This window comes from Excalfactoria chinensis, chromosome 2 (genome assembly GCF_039878825.1).
Source record: "Excalfactoria chinensis isolate bCotChi1 chromosome 2, bCotChi1.hap2, whole genome shotgun sequence".
NCBI lineage: Eukaryota > Metazoa > Chordata > Aves > Galliformes > Phasianidae > Excalfactoria > Excalfactoria chinensis.
The window spans coordinates 95,935,380-95,956,601 of NC_092826.1; the positions used below are offsets into that span (position 1 = coordinate 95,935,380).

At 41.8% G+C, this 21,222-nt stretch overlaps 1 protein-coding gene across 2 annotated transcripts in view; it reads right to left on the reverse strand.

Annotated features, from left to right (window-relative positions):
* Positions 1–21,222, reverse strand: part of LOC140248855 (dual specificity calcium/calmodulin-dependent 3',5'-cyclic nucleotide phosphodiesterase 1C-like) — a 322,620-nt gene that overhangs the window by 259,820 nt on the left and 41,578 nt on the right. The window contains exon 1 of one of the 2 annotated variants that reach the window (XM_072329916.1): positions 12,197–12,406. The exons of the other annotated variant lie outside the window; for it this stretch is intronic. Coding sequence (XP_072186017.1) covers positions 12,197–12,281 — 85 coding nt within the window. The 5' untranslated portion in view covers positions 12,282–12,406. Of the gene's footprint in view, positions 1–12,196; positions 12,407–21,222 lie in introns of those variants that run through there. 2 annotated transcript variants of the gene reach the window in all.

Sequence of the window (21,222 nt, forward strand, 5' to 3'; positions counted from 1 at the left end):
GACACCTCGATGCCGGGGCTGATCCTCCTATCCCATAAGTTTGTCCTTATGCAGGAGAGCCCCTGCTTGGGTTTACATGGAGCCTTCATTTCCTGGTAATTCTTCTGACAGCCAAGACTTCCATGAGCCCATCCTTCCTGTCTGCCTCCAGGGGAAAGGATGGGTCAGAGAAGTCACAGCAGCTGCTCTTGTGGAGAAGCAGACCTGGTTCAGACAGAAAGTGCTGAACTTCAGCTTGAAGATCCACTCCCTATCTCACATGGAAGACAATTCCCTTGGACTTTATGTTCAAGCCTGGACTAGCAACGTTTCCTCAAGAGATTGCACGTAGGTTCCTGCATCCCCTCCTTGTCTCCCCCACGCAGAAGTACCCTGCAGCAGGACATGCTGCCCTCACTGCCAGCCTGAGGAGCAACCACCGCACGGCACACACCGCTGAGGCTGTCCCCTTGCCCTGCCTCAGTACCCTCTGCTACGTGGTGGTGTGTTTCACATACACACCGTTATTAGGAAAGAGCTCATTCTGACTGTAGAAATAGTCGTTCTACAAAATTACAGCTCTCAAAATATTCCCTCTCAGCAACTAACCGGTTAACAAACAGAGCTGCCTGAACGAAGAACAAGAATTAACATTTGTCAGGGCGAAAACATAACTAAAGCAAAACGTTTCTGTTTAAATGAATGGCAGCCCTTCCCCGCGCGGCTATCAGAAGCGGCTACAGCAGCCATCTCCCACCCGCGGCCTGCCCAGCCCTCCCTGCGGCAGCCCCCTGTCCCGCGCTATCATGGCGGCAGCTCCTCCCCGCCCACCGGCCTTGCCCGGCCCGGCCCAACAACCACAAGGCGATCTGCAATCGGCTCTGCCCGGGCTGACGGTGTGACTAAGGGAGGGTGCGGGGCAGTGTGAGCCATTTATGGCAAATACTGTGTGCGATCTGATGCACAGGCTAAACAGTCCTGAAAAACTGAGGAAAAACATGCAGCCCTGATCTGTGTTTTGATACAGGAATTTGAGAATAGGTTTCAAGATTGAGGAAAAAATCATGATTTCTTTTGCTGTAGTTGCAGCCCTTTTCTCAGTCAACGTAAATATATCACCTGCAAATTATCAACTCAGAAAATCTGATCATGTCTCATTCTATATATAGAATGCTCTCTATATAATACATATAGAGTATATAGTATTATATGTATATATATAGAGAGAGAGCTTTTTTATATATTATATATAGAATAGATATATCTATAGAATTCTATGTTTCTATGAGTTGTCCTCAAACAATATAGTTAATGTGTAGAAGTAGGGAAACCTACATTTTTTATTAAAAAAATATTTATTAAAAAAACTGAAGTAACGCCTAAATGTGAGCAAAGTGAGGTGGTGAATGGTGCATTTCAGCAGTGGCAAGAGCAGGTCACCTCAACTGGTGCAGACCCCAGGAAAAGTTAGGAGGCATATCAAGTAAGTGAGTATATAACTGAAAGTATCTGCCCAAAGCAGAATATTCACAATATCCAGAAATGCACTACTTGAAAGCATTGAATATAGCACTTAAAAATTGTGTGACTGAGAAACTAAAGCAACTTTTAAAGTACAGTAGATAGTCCCTCCTTATGAACAAGTCTCATTAAGCAGTTCTTGCATTCATAAGAACTCTCATTTATTGCGGTGAGACTAATCACACAGAAACTTCATACAAATACTTCTCAGTTATTGCCTTTGATTTTCTTTGGGCTTTTTTTGTTACGTGTCACTACAGAACCTTCTGAAATGCTGTCTTTTTAAAAAGATCTAAGTGCATTTTTTTTCTTTCTTTTTTTTCTTTCTCATTTTTAAACTAGGATCTTTCACTGGGGAAGTCCAACTGTCTGGGTACCAAGGGTACCAAAGCATGTATGACTTCATAGAGCAGTCACAAGTATCTTATCCATTCTAACTGCTGCTTGGTGACTTCAACAATCAGTTCACTGCAAACAAGAACATATAAATATTTTCTAGCAATGATGACAAGCATTACATGTGCCATGTGCACATGCAGTTTATAGTATGCAATGAGATACTGACTAAATACTTCAAAGTAATCTGTAAATAGAAAAAGAAGATTGAGTGAAATTAAAAAATAATCCCTGTAAGACTCATTTTGTACATACCAAGTTTGCATGATGTACTATTCTGGAATTGTAAGTTTGGCTAGAAGTCTACTTCATACTTAGAAGAGTCTAAGGATATTTGCTACCTTATTTTCACAAATTCCCAATGCATTCTTTGACTTGCATAATTTGGGTTGAGGAGTTCAATGTCTATAAGGTACTGTATCATTTTCTTTAGAAATAAAAATTAATCTTGGCACAGCCATAGAGAGAGATTTTGGCACCTAAAGCATGTGCTGTCTTCCTTCTTCCCTCCTCCAGGTTCCTTCACAAGAGTCTCCATGCCTTCCTCTTGATGGGCAGCTGTGCCAGCAAGCAGCAGGGCTCACAGATACCATTGCCAAAGGCTGAGGAGAAGGACTATGGGGGCTGGAGAAAGACATGCAACTCTGAGCCTAAAACTCCATACCGTCTTGGGTGAGTCTTTTCATACATGTGAAAACATCCTCCTCTTCCCAGTTCAAAAAGTTGGCTTGTAACAGCACCTATGCCTTACAGGAAAAATTTGCATATTTCCTTTGTCACTTTACTTTGAGACCTGAAGACACTGGTATTCTGAGTAGGCCTGTACAAAGCATCTGAATAGATGTGCTTAATAAACATTGAAATAATCAAAGCTAGAAGCTTCTCAAAGGGACGCAAAACTTGCTTCCTGTGAACAACATGAAAGAGAGCAAATACTGAACATAACATGTAAACACCAAATCAGCAGAGAAAATATCCCAAAGGTTTCATTTACGTTTCAGTGCAGAGCTGGAGAAAAATAATTATGCACGTAGTGTTACTGTAAATGACAGCTAATAAAACAGAAGGCTCAAATTATTGTTGCTGCTTCAGAGGGCAAGTAGGCAAACACAATCAGAGACTAAATGACAAGCCATTGTGCAGAATTTCGCTTCAAAAATCCTACTTCACTTAAGTAGCACAATAAATTCTAATTAATGGGAAGCATTAGACTGGAACATAAGGCAGCAAACATCACTAAAGAATAAACATACTCTCCCATGAAGGAAAATTTGCTCTGATCATGTTGTCAAGCTGACAGAAGCATCTTCCAGGAGCAAGTAGATCCAAGTTATAACAAGTGCTGTAATTACCATTCTCAGATCTTACACTTCCCCTGCCTCAAGAACAATTAAGCCTTGAGCATTAGCCCTGGAGACAAGAATAATATCATGAAGCCACCTAGGAACTGCAATAACAACAACCTGCTGATACTTCAGGAATGGAGGAATGCTGGGAAGGGTTAGGAGACTGGACTGATAGTTGGATTATTTGATTATTTACAGGATCTGTAACTATGCATCCAAACTCAAGCCATGGCTTCAGCCTGTCCAAGTGAAACTTAGGTAAAACACCTAACAGCCAATCCCCTAGTCTTCCATTCTGCTTTGACAACTCCCAGGTGGGGTTTTGAACTCTAGTGCTGTGTAAGGGTTCCTCCAACTGCTTGTCTTGTGTCTGCAACAATAGTTCCTGCCACTGGAGCAGCCAAGAGGAAAGGACTCAGCTTTATGTTCAGATGAAGTAAAGCTAGCAGCAGCCAGTACCTGCTTGCTACAGCAAAGTGGGCTGAAAACTGTGCTCATGGAGGAGCTGCCACACCACTGTTCAAACAGGGTCTGGGATAACCATCTTCCAGACCCCATCTCACGTCAGCATGCTGCATCATTGCATAGTGGGGCAGGAAGTCTCTATGTAATCAGTTCTACATTAGACAGGGAGAAGAGGGGGAAGTTCTTTACAGAGAGTGGTGGGGTGCTAGAACAGGCTGCCCAGAGAGGTTGCGGATGCCCCATCCCTGGAGGAGTTGAAGGCCAGGTTGGATGGAGCCCTGTGCAGCTTGGTAGTATAACATTAGATATGGAGGTTGGCAGCCCTGCCTGCAGCAGGGGGGTTGGAGCTCGATGATCCTTGAGGTCCCTTCCAATCCTAGCCACTCTATCACTCTGTGAAAGGTGAACCAAATACCTTAATAGACACCTGTCTCATAACCAAATACACACGTCATGGAAAAATCAATCCCTTTTTTGCAGAAGAAACATATACCTAGATGTCACTGAACACTTTCAGCTCAAATTAGGCCTGAATTATTCTTGTGAAAAATCAGAATTCACTCTTTTGAAGTGAGGTAAGACATTCATTATCAGACTATCTATATTAAAAATAAACTATCAGCTAATAGCTAATGTTAATAGTAGCCATTAGATCTATAATATTTCCTTCTGTAATTCTATTTAAGTGTTCAGGTTACCAGAAAGAAATCAAGTCAAAGTGAAAATGAACTTTTAAAAGTAACATAAGATGTCCTGTTATGGATTTTCTAGAGGTACCACTTATTTTACTAACAGTAGAGTTAGCCTGCATCCAGAGGTCAGGAAAATCTTACTGCTGTTGTTATTTCAACAGCCATGAAATAAATTTCATAAAAATTCCATAAATTAACCCTGAAAAAAATATGCATATTTTTCTGGGTTATTCTGTGTTCTATGCATATATTCCTCCATATCTCCTAGGTCCTTCATGCTCTGTTATATTTGTATACACATTTTATACTCTATACCATATTTACAACACAAGTAGTATATAAATCCTCGCCCTATGACTCAGATTGAAATCAGCTTTGATTATTAAGTTCTATTTTAATATTACAGATTTTAGCAAGCTAAAATAACAGCTTAGCCAGCAATGTCTTAGATTTGCTCATACAGCAGTTTTAATGGAAAAAATACACACTGCAGGCCAAATTATGTTTTGAGTTATCAGGTTTGTGTAAGAGTCAGAGCATAATTTGGCCTCTAAGATATTTAATTCTGAATTACGATAATGTTCAAAGCGGAAATAACATAGATTGTCTTTAAATCAAGCCCTTGCAAGTTAGGGGAAGGGACCATCTCTCTCCTCGTAGGCAAATCTAACAAGGTACCATGCTACCAAATGGGGGCAAATAAAGAAGTCTGAACCCCCAAAAAGATACTGTTTTTAGAGTACATTGTAAGGGAAATAGTGATTATTAACGGTATACATGTCTGGTAATGATCACAGCTTCAGGAATAGAGGAGGAAATCAATCTAAATTAAGGGGATTTAGCATTCTGCTGTTCACATTGTGTTCAGCAGCACATAAAACATCCTACCCTGCAAAACATCAGCTTCAGTGGGAGATTAAAGCAACACTTTGGATTTTGCAGCGTAGATGACATTAGCACCCCTAAATTTCATAGAACTCTTTCTCTCCTGGTATTTATATTCTTCACTCACTTCTCAGGGTGCTACAATTGCTGTTCTACCCTCTTGGTATTTGACAAAAATACCCACTGTTCTCATGTCATCACGGCTTCTCTCACTACTCAGCACAGCTCCTCAGGATGCAGCTGAGAACAAGGCCATTGTTTGCTAGCAGAAATGGCCTCAGCCAACAGCAGAACCATGGCCTAAATAAAACCATTTTGAGTTTTCTTGAGGATATCTGTCTGGTGGGTGTAGGGCATTTACCTTTGTCTACGGTAATCATCAAAAAGAAAATTAAATGCTTTGAATAAATTGCTTTAAGAGAAAGTTAATGTATTTATAATTATTATTTCCAGGTATCTCCAAGCTAGCTTAAAAATTCACATTACTTGAACTAGTAAAAAGTTTCTTTCACATGCTAATCTGCTTTGTGAGACTAGAGCAAGAAAGTTTAGCTTTCAGTTGACACAATTCAAACTAAAATAACACAGGTATCTGTGGGGCACAGAATAAAAACATTTAAAGAATAAAAAGAAAAATAAAAGATAATGTGTAAAGAGAAAAACCCTGATGTAAATTTGGGGGGCTATATCCATTACCGCTGTATGAGACCCAAAAACGGAAAGGAAAAAAAAGAGAGATTCCATTAAAAGCAATTAGCACACCACTTGGAGGAACTGCAAGGACTTCAGCTACCCACACACATGAGGAAAGAACTGGTACAATTTGATTTTTGAAAGCTTTCATTCCTAATAAGTATTCATTGTCAATACAAAAGGAAAAGGACAGGCAGCCTGGATCCAAACTGCCTTCCTCATTCTCAAACCCAGATGAACACGAGCTGGCTATAAAATTACTGACTTTAGAAGAGGCACTTGGCATCAAACTGAGTGGTACTGGCTGAGAAAGCTGCTTATCCCTTTCCCAGCACCACATCGTTTGTCAGGTCTCATCACTTTGAGAAGGGAGGGGGAAAGGGCACTACATCAACAGAAATGAGGCAGCATCGTGCAGCAGCAGCAAGAGACTAAGCGTCACATGCTGCCATTTAATGGAGAAAGATAATGCCTGCAGTCCTCCTGAGGGAAATGTTCAAGGGGCTGATTGCAGCTGCTATGACAATAAGGAGGAGGATGACCAGAGCAACTGTTCTCACGTTGTCCCAGTGCACAGCTTGACTCTCCTGCTGGGAAGCCAGTGGAGACCTCATCAAGTGCATCTGTTTGGTAATTACTGAAACTTTCACCTCACCAAGCCTCCAACTTCACAAACAGCTACTGATGCAAGCAAAGGTTACCTTTACAGACTTGAAAATTCTGGAGCCTGCAGTTCCTAGAAATCTGGAAATCAAGTTTCAGGCCAATCACTAGATACAACCTCAGTCGCTGGGCAGGGAGAATTTGGGAGGAAAAAGATATCAGCAAAAAGTTCTGAGAGCAAGCTATGGTAAAGCTGTATGATTTTACCTCACTTTGTGCATAGGTCAGACTCTTCTCTGACTCTCTACAGCAGTGCGTCCTTTTACCAGACAAAACTGTCTGGGGACAGATCCTTTGTTTATTGAAGTCACTGTTTGACTCCCAGCAGCAGCGGTGTGATGCAATTTGCTACTGGCCAGAATCCTGCCTTTTGACTTGATTTGCACTTGTACCAATAAGCACATGATGTATCCAAAAGCCTTTACTCGTGCATTTGGAGTTTGCAATAGTATTACATCAGAAAAGTGAGACAGTAAGGACAGCACAAGAGTTTAAAATAGAAAATCTACTGCAGAAATGCAAATCCCAAAATGCAACTAAGTTTGAGAGCTCCCGGTGTGAGCTGCTGACAAATTTGGTGTGCTATGACCTCTTCCCCATGGCAACTCTGGGGGAAGAGGTAGGGCCCAAAGACTCACTGTGTTTGAAGATGCTATGATACCCACAGCTGTGAACAGCAGGTAGTAGTGATTAGGCAGATCATCCACAGTAGCTGAGCTCCATGAAAACATTGCCAAGCTTCTTGCCACACAAGAACCAATGCTGCAGTCTTCCCAGAGATCACTTAGCTCAAAGCAGCCCATCCTGAAACACTGAAGATACCAGCACAACACCACGTTCCTGCAGATGCCACAGAAATCACCATCCCCACATATTACAAAAGCAGCTATGTGACAGAAATACCCACAAGGCTTGCTGTTGCCAACCACTGTGCCCAGAAGAATCCCACTCCATGCAAGAGGCCAGCTGGTTGTCTCACAGATATGGGCGCCAAATATGCAGCCTCCTTTCAGGAGAATATTCAGACAGAGCAGACAAAACCCAGATTGGTTTGAAGTTAAAGCACAACTTTGTAATGGAAAGAGCACAAGAAAAAGTCGATGTTGGTTTTATTTCACAGTCTATTTGCTGGCAGCTTTATCATAGAATCACAGAATGACCCAGGTTGGAAAAGACCTCGAAGATCATCAAGTTTATGTTAAGTTTTGAGAGTAGAAGGAGGGTGGGTTTTATTTTCCTTTCTATTTCATTATAACAGCAGAATTTACTAAATTACATTTAAAAGTGCCTAGCTATAACCCCCCAAGAGGAGAGGTGATTATGCTATCATTCACCTTTTTGCCAGGGACATTGTTTTTGCACCCTCCCTCGCTCCCCAAAAGCTGACTGACCCTACAGGCAGACATCTCTCCCAGGCCTCTGCTGCAAGCAGCACACACACAGAGACAGTGAGAGATCTGTCAGCACCTTGTAATTACAGCATGCTCTCAATCTAGATGCCATGTTTCATAAGAAGAAACTAAGGGCAGAAGTAAAGTAAATCTCCATGAAAACACACTGCATATGTGCTTGTGCATGGGCTAGGAGAGGTCTTGTGCTAAAGCCTGTCTCTTCTCTGGCTTGCAAAGGAGACATTGCCCTCAGAAGAACGACCGACTCCAGCAAAGCTGAAAATCAATACCAAGAATAATGCAATTAACTGTGTTAATTGTTGCTACAGTACACACAGCTCTCCGGGTAACATACAGTATGAAAAGCGAAGCTATTCTTACTTCCCTGGTTTCTTTCTAGAATCTTTCTCCAAAACAGTATTTTCTATTTCAGTTAATTTGAACATGGAGCTCCTAAGGTGCGACCTTTAAAAAAGGAAATAACTACAGTAGCACTAATAATAATAATAAGCATGTGACACAGAGATTATTCTCAGAATTCTGAGTTCACTATCAACTTCGTTTCTGGTCTTCCCCATCCCAAACTGAGATCAACACAGCACAAATCCTCTCCAACAACATTTGCTCTGACATGCATGGGTTTCTGACATGAACTTTCAGAGGGACCCACCAAAAGCCCTGCCATTGGGAGCGTTATTCACACAAATGATGTTGGAATTGGTTTCATGTAACGAATGCAAAGTGATAAACTAGGACTGTTAAGAAAACCATATTTTTAAAGAAATACTTCAAAGTAAGGCCTGACAGTGCCAACGACCAAAACTCAAATCTTAAACAACAATTGGAGGAAGAGCCTTTGCACATGAAATGATGACAGGATCCTCCTAAATGAATGTTCATGAAAGGTGTAGAAACAACTGCCGTGAGCTAGACCAAGTGTTTCAGTTCCACATCCCCCCTCCATCAGCACTTGTATTGCAGCAGAATTCCTCGTCACTTCAATCCATCTTAACCCACAAAAATAAATTGATCAGATAAATTTGGACAAGACACTTAAAACAGTGTTGCCAGGTGCTTCTGGATATGAAAAGCGGAGTGGGAGCTTTAATGCAGTTAGCTCTTAGTCATAGGAAGGTGATAAATGCAGAAAGAAAATATCCTCTGTTAATGTTTGTGTTTACCGTTTTCCCAGGTTTAAAGGCAATGGGTCTCTCTGTCTTGCACCTTCAGAGAGCCAATTAAAGCAGCAAAGCCAGTAACAACAGTATTCTGACTTAACAGTATTTTATAAATGATGGGAGAAGGTGCGGGACAAAAAAAGCAGGCGTGAGTTCTTCCTACTTTCTTGTCTTCTAAACTCAGCTGGTATTCTGGTATTTATTACTTACAGTAGAGAAAAAATTTAGCCAAAGTTGAACAAGAACTCAAGCAAAACAACTTACATAACTAAAAAACTTACTCTGAAACAGACACTGCAATTTGCTGACAGAGAGAGTGGCAAATAAAGACACCAAAGTCTTCATTAGGGATACACTGAAATTTCTAGAGCAAAATAATTCTTCCACTTCATCTCAAACGGTCCCACTAAATAGCATTCTCTGTAGCTCTGCTGTAGCTCCTTTACAACATGTTGCCAGTGCAAAAAGTCCAAAGGAACCCCTAAAACCATGCTAGAAATTCTCTGCTTGCAAAGCAGTGCAGCTCAGTCCTCATACTCTCTGCCAAGAGCGGCTGGCTGGTGTGTGGAGGAAAGAGGCTTGCAACTACCTTGTTACCTTGTTAGAGGTAAAGCTATCAGGTATAGCTATATGTTTGCTTTTTAGCATGGCAAGTCAGATGCTCCTGGAGAGATCTGTGGAGGCCATGGGAAGTGCCAGGCTCCCACAACTGCTGTCCCACCACCAGCTCTTGCAGCGAGTGAGGGGAAAATGGGAGCTTCAGAGCAGCTGCTTGAGGTTGTACTGCGGAGCAAATACACCTCTAGCGACACTGCCGCACACCTGCAGGCAGTCAGCCTGGAGCTGCTGCTGCACCAGCCTTCCTCCTTTTCCACACACTGTCATGGCTGATTTCAGGCTTATGTCTTCCATGAAAAGTTTGTTTTAGTTTAGCTGTATGTATATCATTTTTATGAAGATCATTCTTTCTTAACAGTTAGAATTGGGATGAACCAACTCAAACTCTTTTGCACGTAAGTGGAAACATTTATCTCATCCTGATATGACTGTGTTCCTCAGAGCAGCAGTCTTCTATCCCAGCTGACATGCTTCAATAGCAGACGCAGCAGCTCAACACCTTCCAAGAACTCCTCAAGAAATTTGCAGTATCTGAGACTAGGAATCTACAAACAAGTTTCATCTGTTGAAAAAATGTTTACGTCCATCCCTAACACTTCAACATTTTTGTCACACTGTTGGGATACATTCATTTTCTTCAATGCAGAGATTAACAAATACATGAATCATTCAGATCTGTCCATCACACAGTGCTGGTAATATCAGATAGCATGTTTACAGTGCTTTCACAGTTACGTGAATCAATCCAGTGCGCATTTGCCAAGACATAAAAATAAATGTTACATAATGCACGGTTCACAATCGATACATCAGTTGCACGCATCAAACAGAAGAAAACAGCACGTGAACTACTGTGCAACAGCTGTCCTAAGAAGCAGAAGCTGCAGTTGCCTGAGTCGTTTGACCCAAAATTCAGTCTCATCATTTGGTGAGCAATTAAGACGGCAGAGTAACAAATACAGCAATCCTCTTGGTTTGTCCAGGAACAAACAAAGCAATTAGGCATGGTCAGAAGTGTTCAGCATCTTCAGATAATGTTTTCTATTGCCTAGGCTCTAAAAGGAAATGTTTTTCCTCCAGGCTGACAAAAAACCGATGAAATATCGCTATTAGTAGCGATGATGATAGATGGAGAGATTAAGGATAGGGAGTTCAAAAGCAAACATGCTGCAGCCAGCTCTTGGGGGGACTACCACCCACAACCTCAGAGAAACAGCCTGTGAAGTAGCATTTTCCTAGCAGCTTCAACTTTCAAATGTTACGTGCACATTAACAGATGTTTATGTGGGAATACTTCATTGAAACATACCTTTCTGTCTCTGTATTTTATCAGTAAGGTTTTTGATGGCCAAATAAGTTTTCTGTGAGGTAGGCATTTAGATAAAACAAGAACCTCCCGCACCCACAAAAAGCTTGTATTCATCATTATCAAATGAAATCGTGACCCAGTTTATACTGGTACAAGTCAGGAACAACTTCCCTGATTTCACAACTGTGGGAAAATAGAACTCTTGCCACCTAAAACGTAGTCAGGGGGATTAGTACTGATCGTTTGTTCTGCAGCAGTTACCCATAAACACCAAACAGGATCTCCTTTGTAAACTGAAAATACCATGCCTTTTCATTTTTAAGGTCTGTAGGATTTTATACAGCGCAGCCCTGGGAGGTACACGGTTCTAGCAGAGCAGCCTGATAGGGAATCCTCAGGTCTTAACTTCTGCTCAGCAAGACTGCTGGATAGCATGCAGGCACCTGTTGCTTTGAGAAGGCTCATTTCTGCCTAAGACAGCAAACACAACAAACTGCACTCAAACAGCTACAAGAGAAACAAACAGCCCTAAAATTCCTGCTCTCTCCCTGCATCTTTCCGCCCCGTAGCAATTTTTCAGAGAGGCAGCAATAACGATGGCACACCTTTTGTTTCTCTACACAAACCTAAGAATGGTGAAAGGTTATGGAATTTGGAAACACTCGCTAAGGCAACAAACAAATACTGGAAACAAAACCGCAGCTCCCAAGGGCCGTGTTCCGGGATTCATCGGAAGGAAACAAGCTAGCAAGTTGGAAATCTGCGGTTCTGAAAGCAACGGTGTTCCTGAGATAAGGTTCCAAACCAACAAGTTCTGCAAATATCTCCTTGTGCCAAAACGCAGGGAGGGATTCACAGTGCTGCACGTCACTGATAAGTTTCTTGGACAGAAGTAAATACAGAAGGCAGAATGGAAAAGAGATGTAGAAGTTGCAGGGCATACATGGCAAACGTGCACAGCGACAAGAGGCAGATGTGAGCAACAGCTGTCTTTGACCGAAGCTGCAGAGAGGGAACAAACAGAGAAACGAAGCAAAGCGGAGAATTAAATCAGGCTCACCAATAGTAAAGCTATAGCCATCGATGCTGAAAGTAGCGCTCCGGCATTTTTTAAACCCTTCCTTTCTGCTGCTTGGCTCTGTCATGATCCCTCCAGCTTGTCCCTCCGGCCGCAGGCTGTGTCCCCGCGGTAGCGGCGCGCAGGAGCTCTGCCGGTGCCCTCCGCTCCGCTGCTAGCGCCAGTCCGCGCAGCCAGCCGCGCACATCTCCGGCGCGGGGAGCCCAAGCACGCGCCCAGCCGCTTTCTCCTCCCCCAGCGCTCACCGATGTGCCGGCCCGGCCCAGCCTCGGGCAGCGGCTCGGTAGCCAAACCCACGGCTAAGCTACCGAGTCGATAAGACAGCTGTATCTGTCAGATTCGCGTAGGAGTTCAGCGCGCAGAGCAAGATGAAGGGTTAGGCTTCGCTACCATCGCCCCGCCAAAGCTTCGGTCCCCGTTCTGTGACTCCCCTTGCTCTCGAGGCTTCTGATTTGCAGCAAATTGCCCTCAGATTTCAGCCCTCCCAATGCAAGCTGAGTGTTTCAATCAGTCGGGATATAATGAATCAACCCAAGAGTAGAGTACATCGTCAGTCATCCACTTATACGAGCAACAAGTCTCTGGAAACAGCCAGAAGAAGAGTATGAAACGTTTTTACCATAATAATAATAATAATAATACTCTTAAGGCTGTGAGAAATAAAAGCAATTTAGTAATGATGATAAACTAAGCAGAACATACACACACTCAAGGAAAAGCCTTCTGAGCTCCTGCTCACTTGCCCTGTCGTTTATAAACCTCTCTGCAACTTTTTTGTTTCACCTCAGGGATGTTTAATGTGGATTTTTCTCCACTGAGAAAGGGAGGCAGGCCAGCCTCTTTCTGTGAACAGTCACAGTTTAGAGTTGAGGCTGAGGAGGTTTTCCCAGAAGGCAAGCAGCAAAGTCAAGCTTTTATAAACAGGAGTCCATGCCTATAGCAGGGGGGTTGGAACTGGATGAACTTCCAACCCAAACCATTCTGTAATACTATGAAAGCACTGGCAATATCTTAATGATGCCAGTTCACATTAAAGTGTGCAAACCTTCCCCCCCGTGATGTGTGTTAATACAGGAACTGGCTACTGAAATACTCTCTTTTTTCAGGTTTCAAAAAGCATAAGTAAATTCCAGGTGAATTTGGCAGGTTTTACATTGGCCAGTGTGTATACCACATGGAAACATTACGCTTCAGGAAGCCTGTCTTCAAAATAATAGGAGAGAGTTTGCTCAAAGCTTAGCCAACACATGCCAAAATGTTTACAAAACATCAGCAAGCCTGATCTGTGTGTAAGGTATAAACCCCAGCCCTACCTTATTCTTGACAAAAGCTTGAGTCAGATAGAAATAGTGCACTCTAAATCCCCTCTCTTCAAAGGACAGGTGAGAGCCACCTGAGCTCTAGTCCAGTAATTTAAATCCCACTAAATTCAAATCCAGGCAAGAGCCTCCAGCCAAACAGCCTTTTCTGTTAACAGGCTTTTAAAAATCATTTGGCTGTGCAATAAGACAAATTCATTTTAAAAAGGGGCTGTTAGGGGGGTGGTTGTTTTGTTTGTTTGTTTTCCACAGAAAGCAGGACCCAGTCTTCCAATTTTCTTGGCCTTTCAAGACCAAGACATGAAATAGCAGAAAGTACTTAGATGCAGCATCTCCCCAAGCACTTGCACCTGCAATTATCTATGACCTCAGAAGGGCAGGCAAACAGCAGCAGTACTAAAAAGCTGCCATTCTGAAGCCAGTCGCTGCAATGAAGAATATTCAAGCAGTTTACTGGACTGCATCATTTAGCTGCCTCTCCCGAACAATATAAAAACAGAGTGAGTATAAAGAGCTTCCAAGGAATCATTTTCTCTGTCACTGGTTATGTAGGTCACACACCTACATAAGGACTAATGCTCTGCCTAGAGAATTACTCACAGTCTACCTAGAGAGCATGAAGTTAAGTGTTATCTAAAGGAAAGCCGAATGGTGGAACTCTCAGGTTTAAGTTTTTTATTATTATTTGATGACAGTGATTTTTCTTTAAACTATAAAGTGCTGGTTCATCAAAAAACTGTGGGAAGATGATCATGAAGTTTCAGTCTAGTTTCTTAGTTCCATGAAAGACTTTATTTAATATAAAAATAAATAAAATAAAATAGACAGATGTGAATGAACTGTATGTGAGTAGGAGAGTTGTATTAGCATAACTGCTCTCAGGAAAATACCCTGATCTCTGAATTACTGCCATGCTGATCAGTCATCCTCACTGGAGCATCATCCACTTTGTAGACTGCCAGTGAGAAAAAAGGACTCCATTTAGCAGCTATACATAGCTTACTTTGCAAAGATTCCTTGTTCAAACCCCATCTAAAATTCATTCAAATAATTGTAATAATTTAACGAGTTTATTTAGGTTAACATCTCCCCTGGGAAGAGCAGAGTCATTCAGCAGAGGGAACTGCTAAAGTAAGGCTGAAAAAATGGATCTCCCCTGTTCCTGAGATGGCTCAAAACTGGATGTCTGCAGTGGGATGCTTTCTCCCTTCGAAAAGGCAGAGGCATTCACCTAATGGTGGAAAGGAAAGTGTTTTAATAAGTTTTTTCAAGATGGAAATAGTTTTCTCCCTGCCCTGGTAACAATTTCATCTGGCTCTTCGAAGAATTATCAGACTGTTATCAGTAACTCCATACCTGATCCTACCCGATTCTTCATGTTTTGCTACTCAGCTCTTGGCTAGATGACAGTTCTGCCCTCCCAAACAATCCTTACAGATTCATTTGGGGGTACGGTACATTTTCTACCTTGCACTGCTAGGTACCAATATAAATTGTTAGGCAGCTCTTGCTGCTACAGTTCAGTGCTGTGTAGAGCAATCCATGTATGTCATTTGTAAACCACCTGGGGATCCTTTGAGATGAAAAGCACAGTGTGAATTGAAAATATTTATTATTATTGCTGTAAACAGACCAGGGTATCTATGGTAACATTTAATTCATCAACACATAAAGCTGCAATTATTTTAACATTTTCCCCTCTTTTCAACATGTAGATGAGCTTGTATTTTTTCAGGAAGTCTATTGTAACCAAAGATCTTATCAAATGAAACCAGTGATCCATCCAGTCTGCCACCCTTCAACATACGTGCTTGAGGAAGTTATAAAATAAGCAGTCACCTATAACACAAACCACTGTCTTCCTGTCCTTAGGCAGTCCGTTTCAGCCCTGTGGTAAAAGAAGGTTCAGGCTTCACATAACTTTGTCTAAGCAAGATTGAAAGATCTTTAATTGCAGTTTACACCCAAATGCTCTCCCCAGACAAATTCTGAAATTTAGTCACGTACAGAAAAACTCCTATGTATCAGCACAGTCATAGCTTGTTCTTTCAGTTGCACATCCCTGCCCCTTGTACGAAGAGAAAGGGAGAATAAAAGTTCTGAGTAAAATCCTTGTCCCACAGAATTCAAGGGCAAAGCTCCTGCTCACTCTAGCAGGGCCGGAGTTCTTTGCTTCCAGTTTTCTATACCTGTGCTACTGTTTACCCAGTTCCAGACGTAATCAGGCTTCATTGGAGCAGTGATTAATTCCTATCTCAGGTATCCATGTGCTTTTGTAGAGACTGTCAGTGGAGTAAGCAGAATTAGAAACTCTGACTTTGTCTTTCCAGAAATCTCAGGTATACTAAAAATCAATCGACAACTTGTAGTTGAATATTAAGAACAAAAATGCAGCCAATACTGAGTCAGTTCCATTTAGCAGTGCCCTACATCCAACTCCGCATCGTATTTCCATTGCTGCCAGAGCAGTACATTGTAATAAAAATGATAAAAGTGCTAAAAAATGATAGAAGAAGGCGGCAAACTGTGGTGCTGTTAGGCAACCAACTTCCATCTGAAGTACCTTTTGAACCACGTGTGTTTACAAATCTATAGAATAATGGTTAAAAGTTTCAATAAGCTTTAATCTTATGTATCTGTAGCACCCATTAGCAGGCAGGTTCACAGGTTAGCTGAACAGTGCATGAAGATATCTTGCTTTCAGACCTTCCCCTACTTCTAGCTACTTGACAGCTCTTTAGCCTACTATGCTTTTTGACAACATCAGCTCCGAAGCTTTCCAGCTATGTACCCAAAGTTGAGGAGTGGTTACATGGAGCAAAGGGGAACCCAGCATGCAGACCACAGAATCACAAGGCAGGTCACATGGAGGCCTGCCTTTGATTCAGGAAAACTTTAAGATAATAAAGTGTTCCAAACAATGCCAAAGTACAGCAGACAATCTTGAAAGCATTTCAACCAAAATCAAAACCAGTAAAAGTTATACCATTACACAACAGAGTAAAGCTTGGGGTAGAGGAATCAAAAATAAGTTGCAGTAACAATTAAAGCTACAGAATTATGCCATATATATGTGATGGCCAGCAGCATTCCTGGGATTATCCAACAATTAAAAAAAGTAGTGGCTAAAGATTTCCCATATTGTCACAAACATTTCTGATCCCCTTGGATCAGAAATCCTCACACCATAGATTTTACTTAGTTGATGGATTGGTGGTTGATGGTATGACATTGTTCCTTCCCACCACTGATCCCTCTTGAAAAGACAGGAGACTGTAGAAAGATAGCAACCTGTTAGTGCATACATGCAAATCACTGCATCACATTTGATTCTCGACAGTCATCGCTGTCCATAACATTTTAGGCTGCAGTCAGTCACATCATGAAAGCCATTATTTTGCCTTCCAACTCACTCTGTGTACCACTAGCGATTTTTACCCCTGTTGGATTTCTCTCTTTCTCTTTCCTCCCTGTTGTGCAGGTAGTTTTAAAAGTATTTGGTTATGCTGAAGTAATCCACAGACATGCGTTATCTATGATCTGAATATGCTGAGGGCACAGAACAATGCACAGAACAAGGAAGTAAATCTTTTGATGGTGCAAGGGAGGGTAACTTCATCAGATTCAGCAAAGCTGCCCTAGCTCTTAAGAACAAGATCTGCTCCTGGCTTTCCAGTCTGGAGAGAAAACTAAGCTGCACTGTGCAAACAGTAAGTAGCCTATCGGCCAACAGCATCCAGAATACCAGCCTCCTCAGATCAGCTTTTGGATTTTAATGTACTGCTGCTCCAATCACTGACAATAGATTAGCTAGAAACCCTCCTAAAGAAGCCAAAAATATTTATTTTCCCCATTTTCAAGTACATTGTGAATATGCCTATTTTCACAATACTGAATGTATGACTTCTGGCTACATTTAACACTTTATCCTTTCCAAACCACAACTAAAACCACTCCTGCCAGCAGGAGCAGAGGTGTTTGTCCCCCTGTACTCAGCACTGGTGAGGCCGCACCTCAAGTACTGTGTTCAGTTTTGGGCCCCTCACTGCAAGAAAGACATTGAGGCCCTGGAATATGTTCAAAGGAGGGCAACAAAGCTGGTGAGGGGTCTGGAGCACAGGTCGTATGAGGAGAGGCTGAAGGAGCTGGGAATGTTCAGTCTGGAGAAGAGGAGGCTCAGGGGAGACCTCATTGCTCTCTATAACTTCCTGAAGGGAAGTTGTAGTGAGCTGGGGGTCGATCTCTTCTCTCGTGTCATTAGTGATAGGACCAGAGGGAATCGTTTCAAGATATAGCAGGGGAGATTCAGACTGGACATAGGAGGTATTACTTCTCAGAAAGGGTAGTCAGGCACTGGAATGGACTGCCCAGGGAGGTGGTGGAGTCACCGACCCTGGGGGTGTTCAAGGAAAGACTGGATGTTGTGTTGAGGGACATGGTTTAGTGGGAGCTATTGGTAATAGGTGAACGGTTGAACTGGATGATATTTCAGGTCTTTTCCAACCTTGGTGAATCTGTGATTATATGATAATAATTGAAACATTCAAACCATCAGATCGTCTCTCTCCAAATGATCAAGTAAGCATAAAAATATGCACCCAGCTAAAAATGATGATCTGATGTCCTATTTGTGCTCCCTTCCCCAGTCAGTTGCTCCCTCCCATATAAGTGAGTAAATCAAGCAGCAACTCCAGCCTTTCTTACCAGGTGTCCAAAACTACCACTGCCCACAACAGCCACCTGGTTCCTAGACCCTGACTTTTTTGACCAGATCAAGATGTCCTTGATACTAAGCAAATGTAGCCTATACTCTGTTTGCAGTACTGGCTGTTCTCCTTGTTGATACAGATACACTTGAATAAATGGAAATTAAGCTACAAAATGGTGGTTTGAAACATACACACAACACACCCACACAACACACCAGCAAATACACAAACACCTTTTCATACCATGTACAATTAAAAATCATGACACGGAATACTGTTCTGTTACAGCTCTGGGCAGAATGGCAGAGAAAATCTTTCTTGTCCCAGGAGAAATTCAATCAGCAAATACTGCTCTGAAGGGGAAAAGATGGAGATTCTAACACTACCTGCTTCAGGCATATAATGTAAGTGCTGAACTAATAAAATTGAATGAATTAATGTAAGTGCATGATCTCTTTGGGTTGCCTGTACAGTTAATCATAGAATCATTTGAGTTAGAAGAGATACATAAAGATCATCTGGTCCACCCCACCCATACCCCACATAGCCCCCTGCAACAAACAGGGACACCTGCAGCTAGATCAGGTTGCTCAGAGCCCCAGCCAGCCTGACTGACCTTGAATGCCTCCAGGGACAGGGGCATACACCGCCTTTCTGAAGGCATCTGTGGTCAGGAGATGGAGGCCATAATACAGGGTATGAGTAACCTCTACCAGACCTACCATCATTATATACACAGCAAACGTACTTTGTGTACAACCTAATCAATTCTGTTGCTCTGATCAGTGTGCCGATTAGATAAAAACTAACATTCAGTAGTGAATTCTTTAATCATCAGTATACTCAGGTTACCTGTAGTGAAGAACAGCTTCCTTTAAGTTAACTACAGTGAGGGCTAATATTTTGTTTTTAATTGAGTCAGAGATCCAACAAGCATATTTTTCATAGCTGGAACTCCATTGTTGTCTGAATACTTAATGATTATGAGATATCCATTTATCTCATAGCTTTAATCAGTTTGGTGGGTTGTTTTTTTTTTAATTATATGAAAGTGATTGTATTGAGAATTAACAGCTAGGTATTTTTATGAAATACATGGAGCTGCATCTTCCTACAAAGAATGGAAGAAGGAAACCTAGTTCAAATATGTCATACTATTTTAAGCACAAGAGATCCAACACATAATATCATTCCATTTGGCAGCCATCTGCCCTATAATTCCCAATAACTTAGTCTGTGCTAAATCTCCGTACCACAAATGGCAGTTTTTAGCCTGAGTCCTTGAGCTGTTAACAAACTACCTTTCCAAAGTGTGGAAAGTTTAAAACACATCATTTAAATAATAACTATTTGAAAAGTAGGCTCCAGCCTAAGCAAACTAAGCATACACCCTCAATACTCAAGGAAAAGGCACAGGTACCTCCAGACACAGGATTGCTCTGCACAATTTTAGTTTGAATGCACAGGGAGCCAAGCTACATAGCTCACGGGTTTGCCTAAAAATTGGGTCTTGGCCTTAGTAAGGATGAATCCTACCCTGAATGACTGGCAACCAGGAGTAATCTGAGTAATTAATTCACTTGCAGATTGGAAATCCTAAACTCCACTCTACTGGCTCCTTCTGAATTCCCACACCAATGACCAGGTGGAAGTTCGGGATCATCCATGTGCATGCAGCTAGGGCCATCCTCATATAAGGTGCCTATCCACAGTTTGGTAATACTGCATGTCTGCACAAATATGTAAATACACTAATATGTTTAATAAAACATCAAATGGACAGCTGCATCCATAAGCCTACTTCCTGTTGGCATTTTGTTCACAGCTCACTCAAAGGTCAAGAGCAGAAAACCACCTAAATACCTTTCCAGGCACACAAATTGTTTGCCATGAGTTAAGGCACACCAGTGGCAGAAAACTAAAAGAGGTTCACAACTGTCGTAAGTACCATGCAGATAGCAAAGTATGACTGAACACAGTTGCTGCCTATGATGCTGCCAGCAAAGCACAGGACTATTTACAGCAGAGAAACATTTTTCACACATTAAACCAATCCCTCCAAAAACCTGCCCACATGACCCAATGACCCAAGCGAAGTCAGAAAAAAAGGGGGAATTAGGATAGAGGAAGGACACTGAAAAATAATGAGCTACTGAGAAAGTAATGCATCAGGATTACTGTTTCCTCATTATACCTACAAAAACACAATGGTATTGCTAGAATTTGGGGCAGGAGATCAAGGCAGCAGATGGATTTTTAAAAGTTGATTTGGTTTCAATATATGCACTTTAAAAAGTTGATCCTGTTTCACTACGTGCATCACTTTGTCTTCTTCATGCAACTCCACCATTGTTCATTCTTTATGAAAAAGGTGCTTTACCATTTTTCAGTCAATTTCAGTGCTAAGGATACTCAAACCAGATAGTAACATGAGAACTAAAGCATTCATGCCACCACCACCATAAGCAGCAATGGTAAAAACATTTAGTTCGAATGATGCCCATTTCTTTAATTCTGCACACTCTAGACTAACAAAGTTCTACAACTCAAAATAAACTACACGCTTCCTGCATGAAATTATGCCAGAGAAGAGCAGTGACAGAGATTAAGGGCAGGGCACCCAAGACAGCAGCAGCACTTTAGATTGCTGCCCTGGTAGGATCTCTGTAAAGCAAAAATTCCCAGAAGATTGAAGATAGCAGGCCTCTCTCCATGTTTCAAGGGAGAAAAAGAATAAATAGGCAACTAAGTAAAGGAGCATAGCTCTGGTGGTCACTAATCTCACTCAAGGAAAAAATCCTTCCTGACACCCGACACTGGGGATGAACTTAACATGGAATAGTAAAGATTCTCCATTATTGTCAGGGAGCTTCATTTTAACTGTACTTGTGTGTACAGCAAGTATCCACAAATTCACACGAAAAGCAGAATTCATTGTAACTAAGCACACATTTCAGAGTGGTGATACAGGAGGCAATTA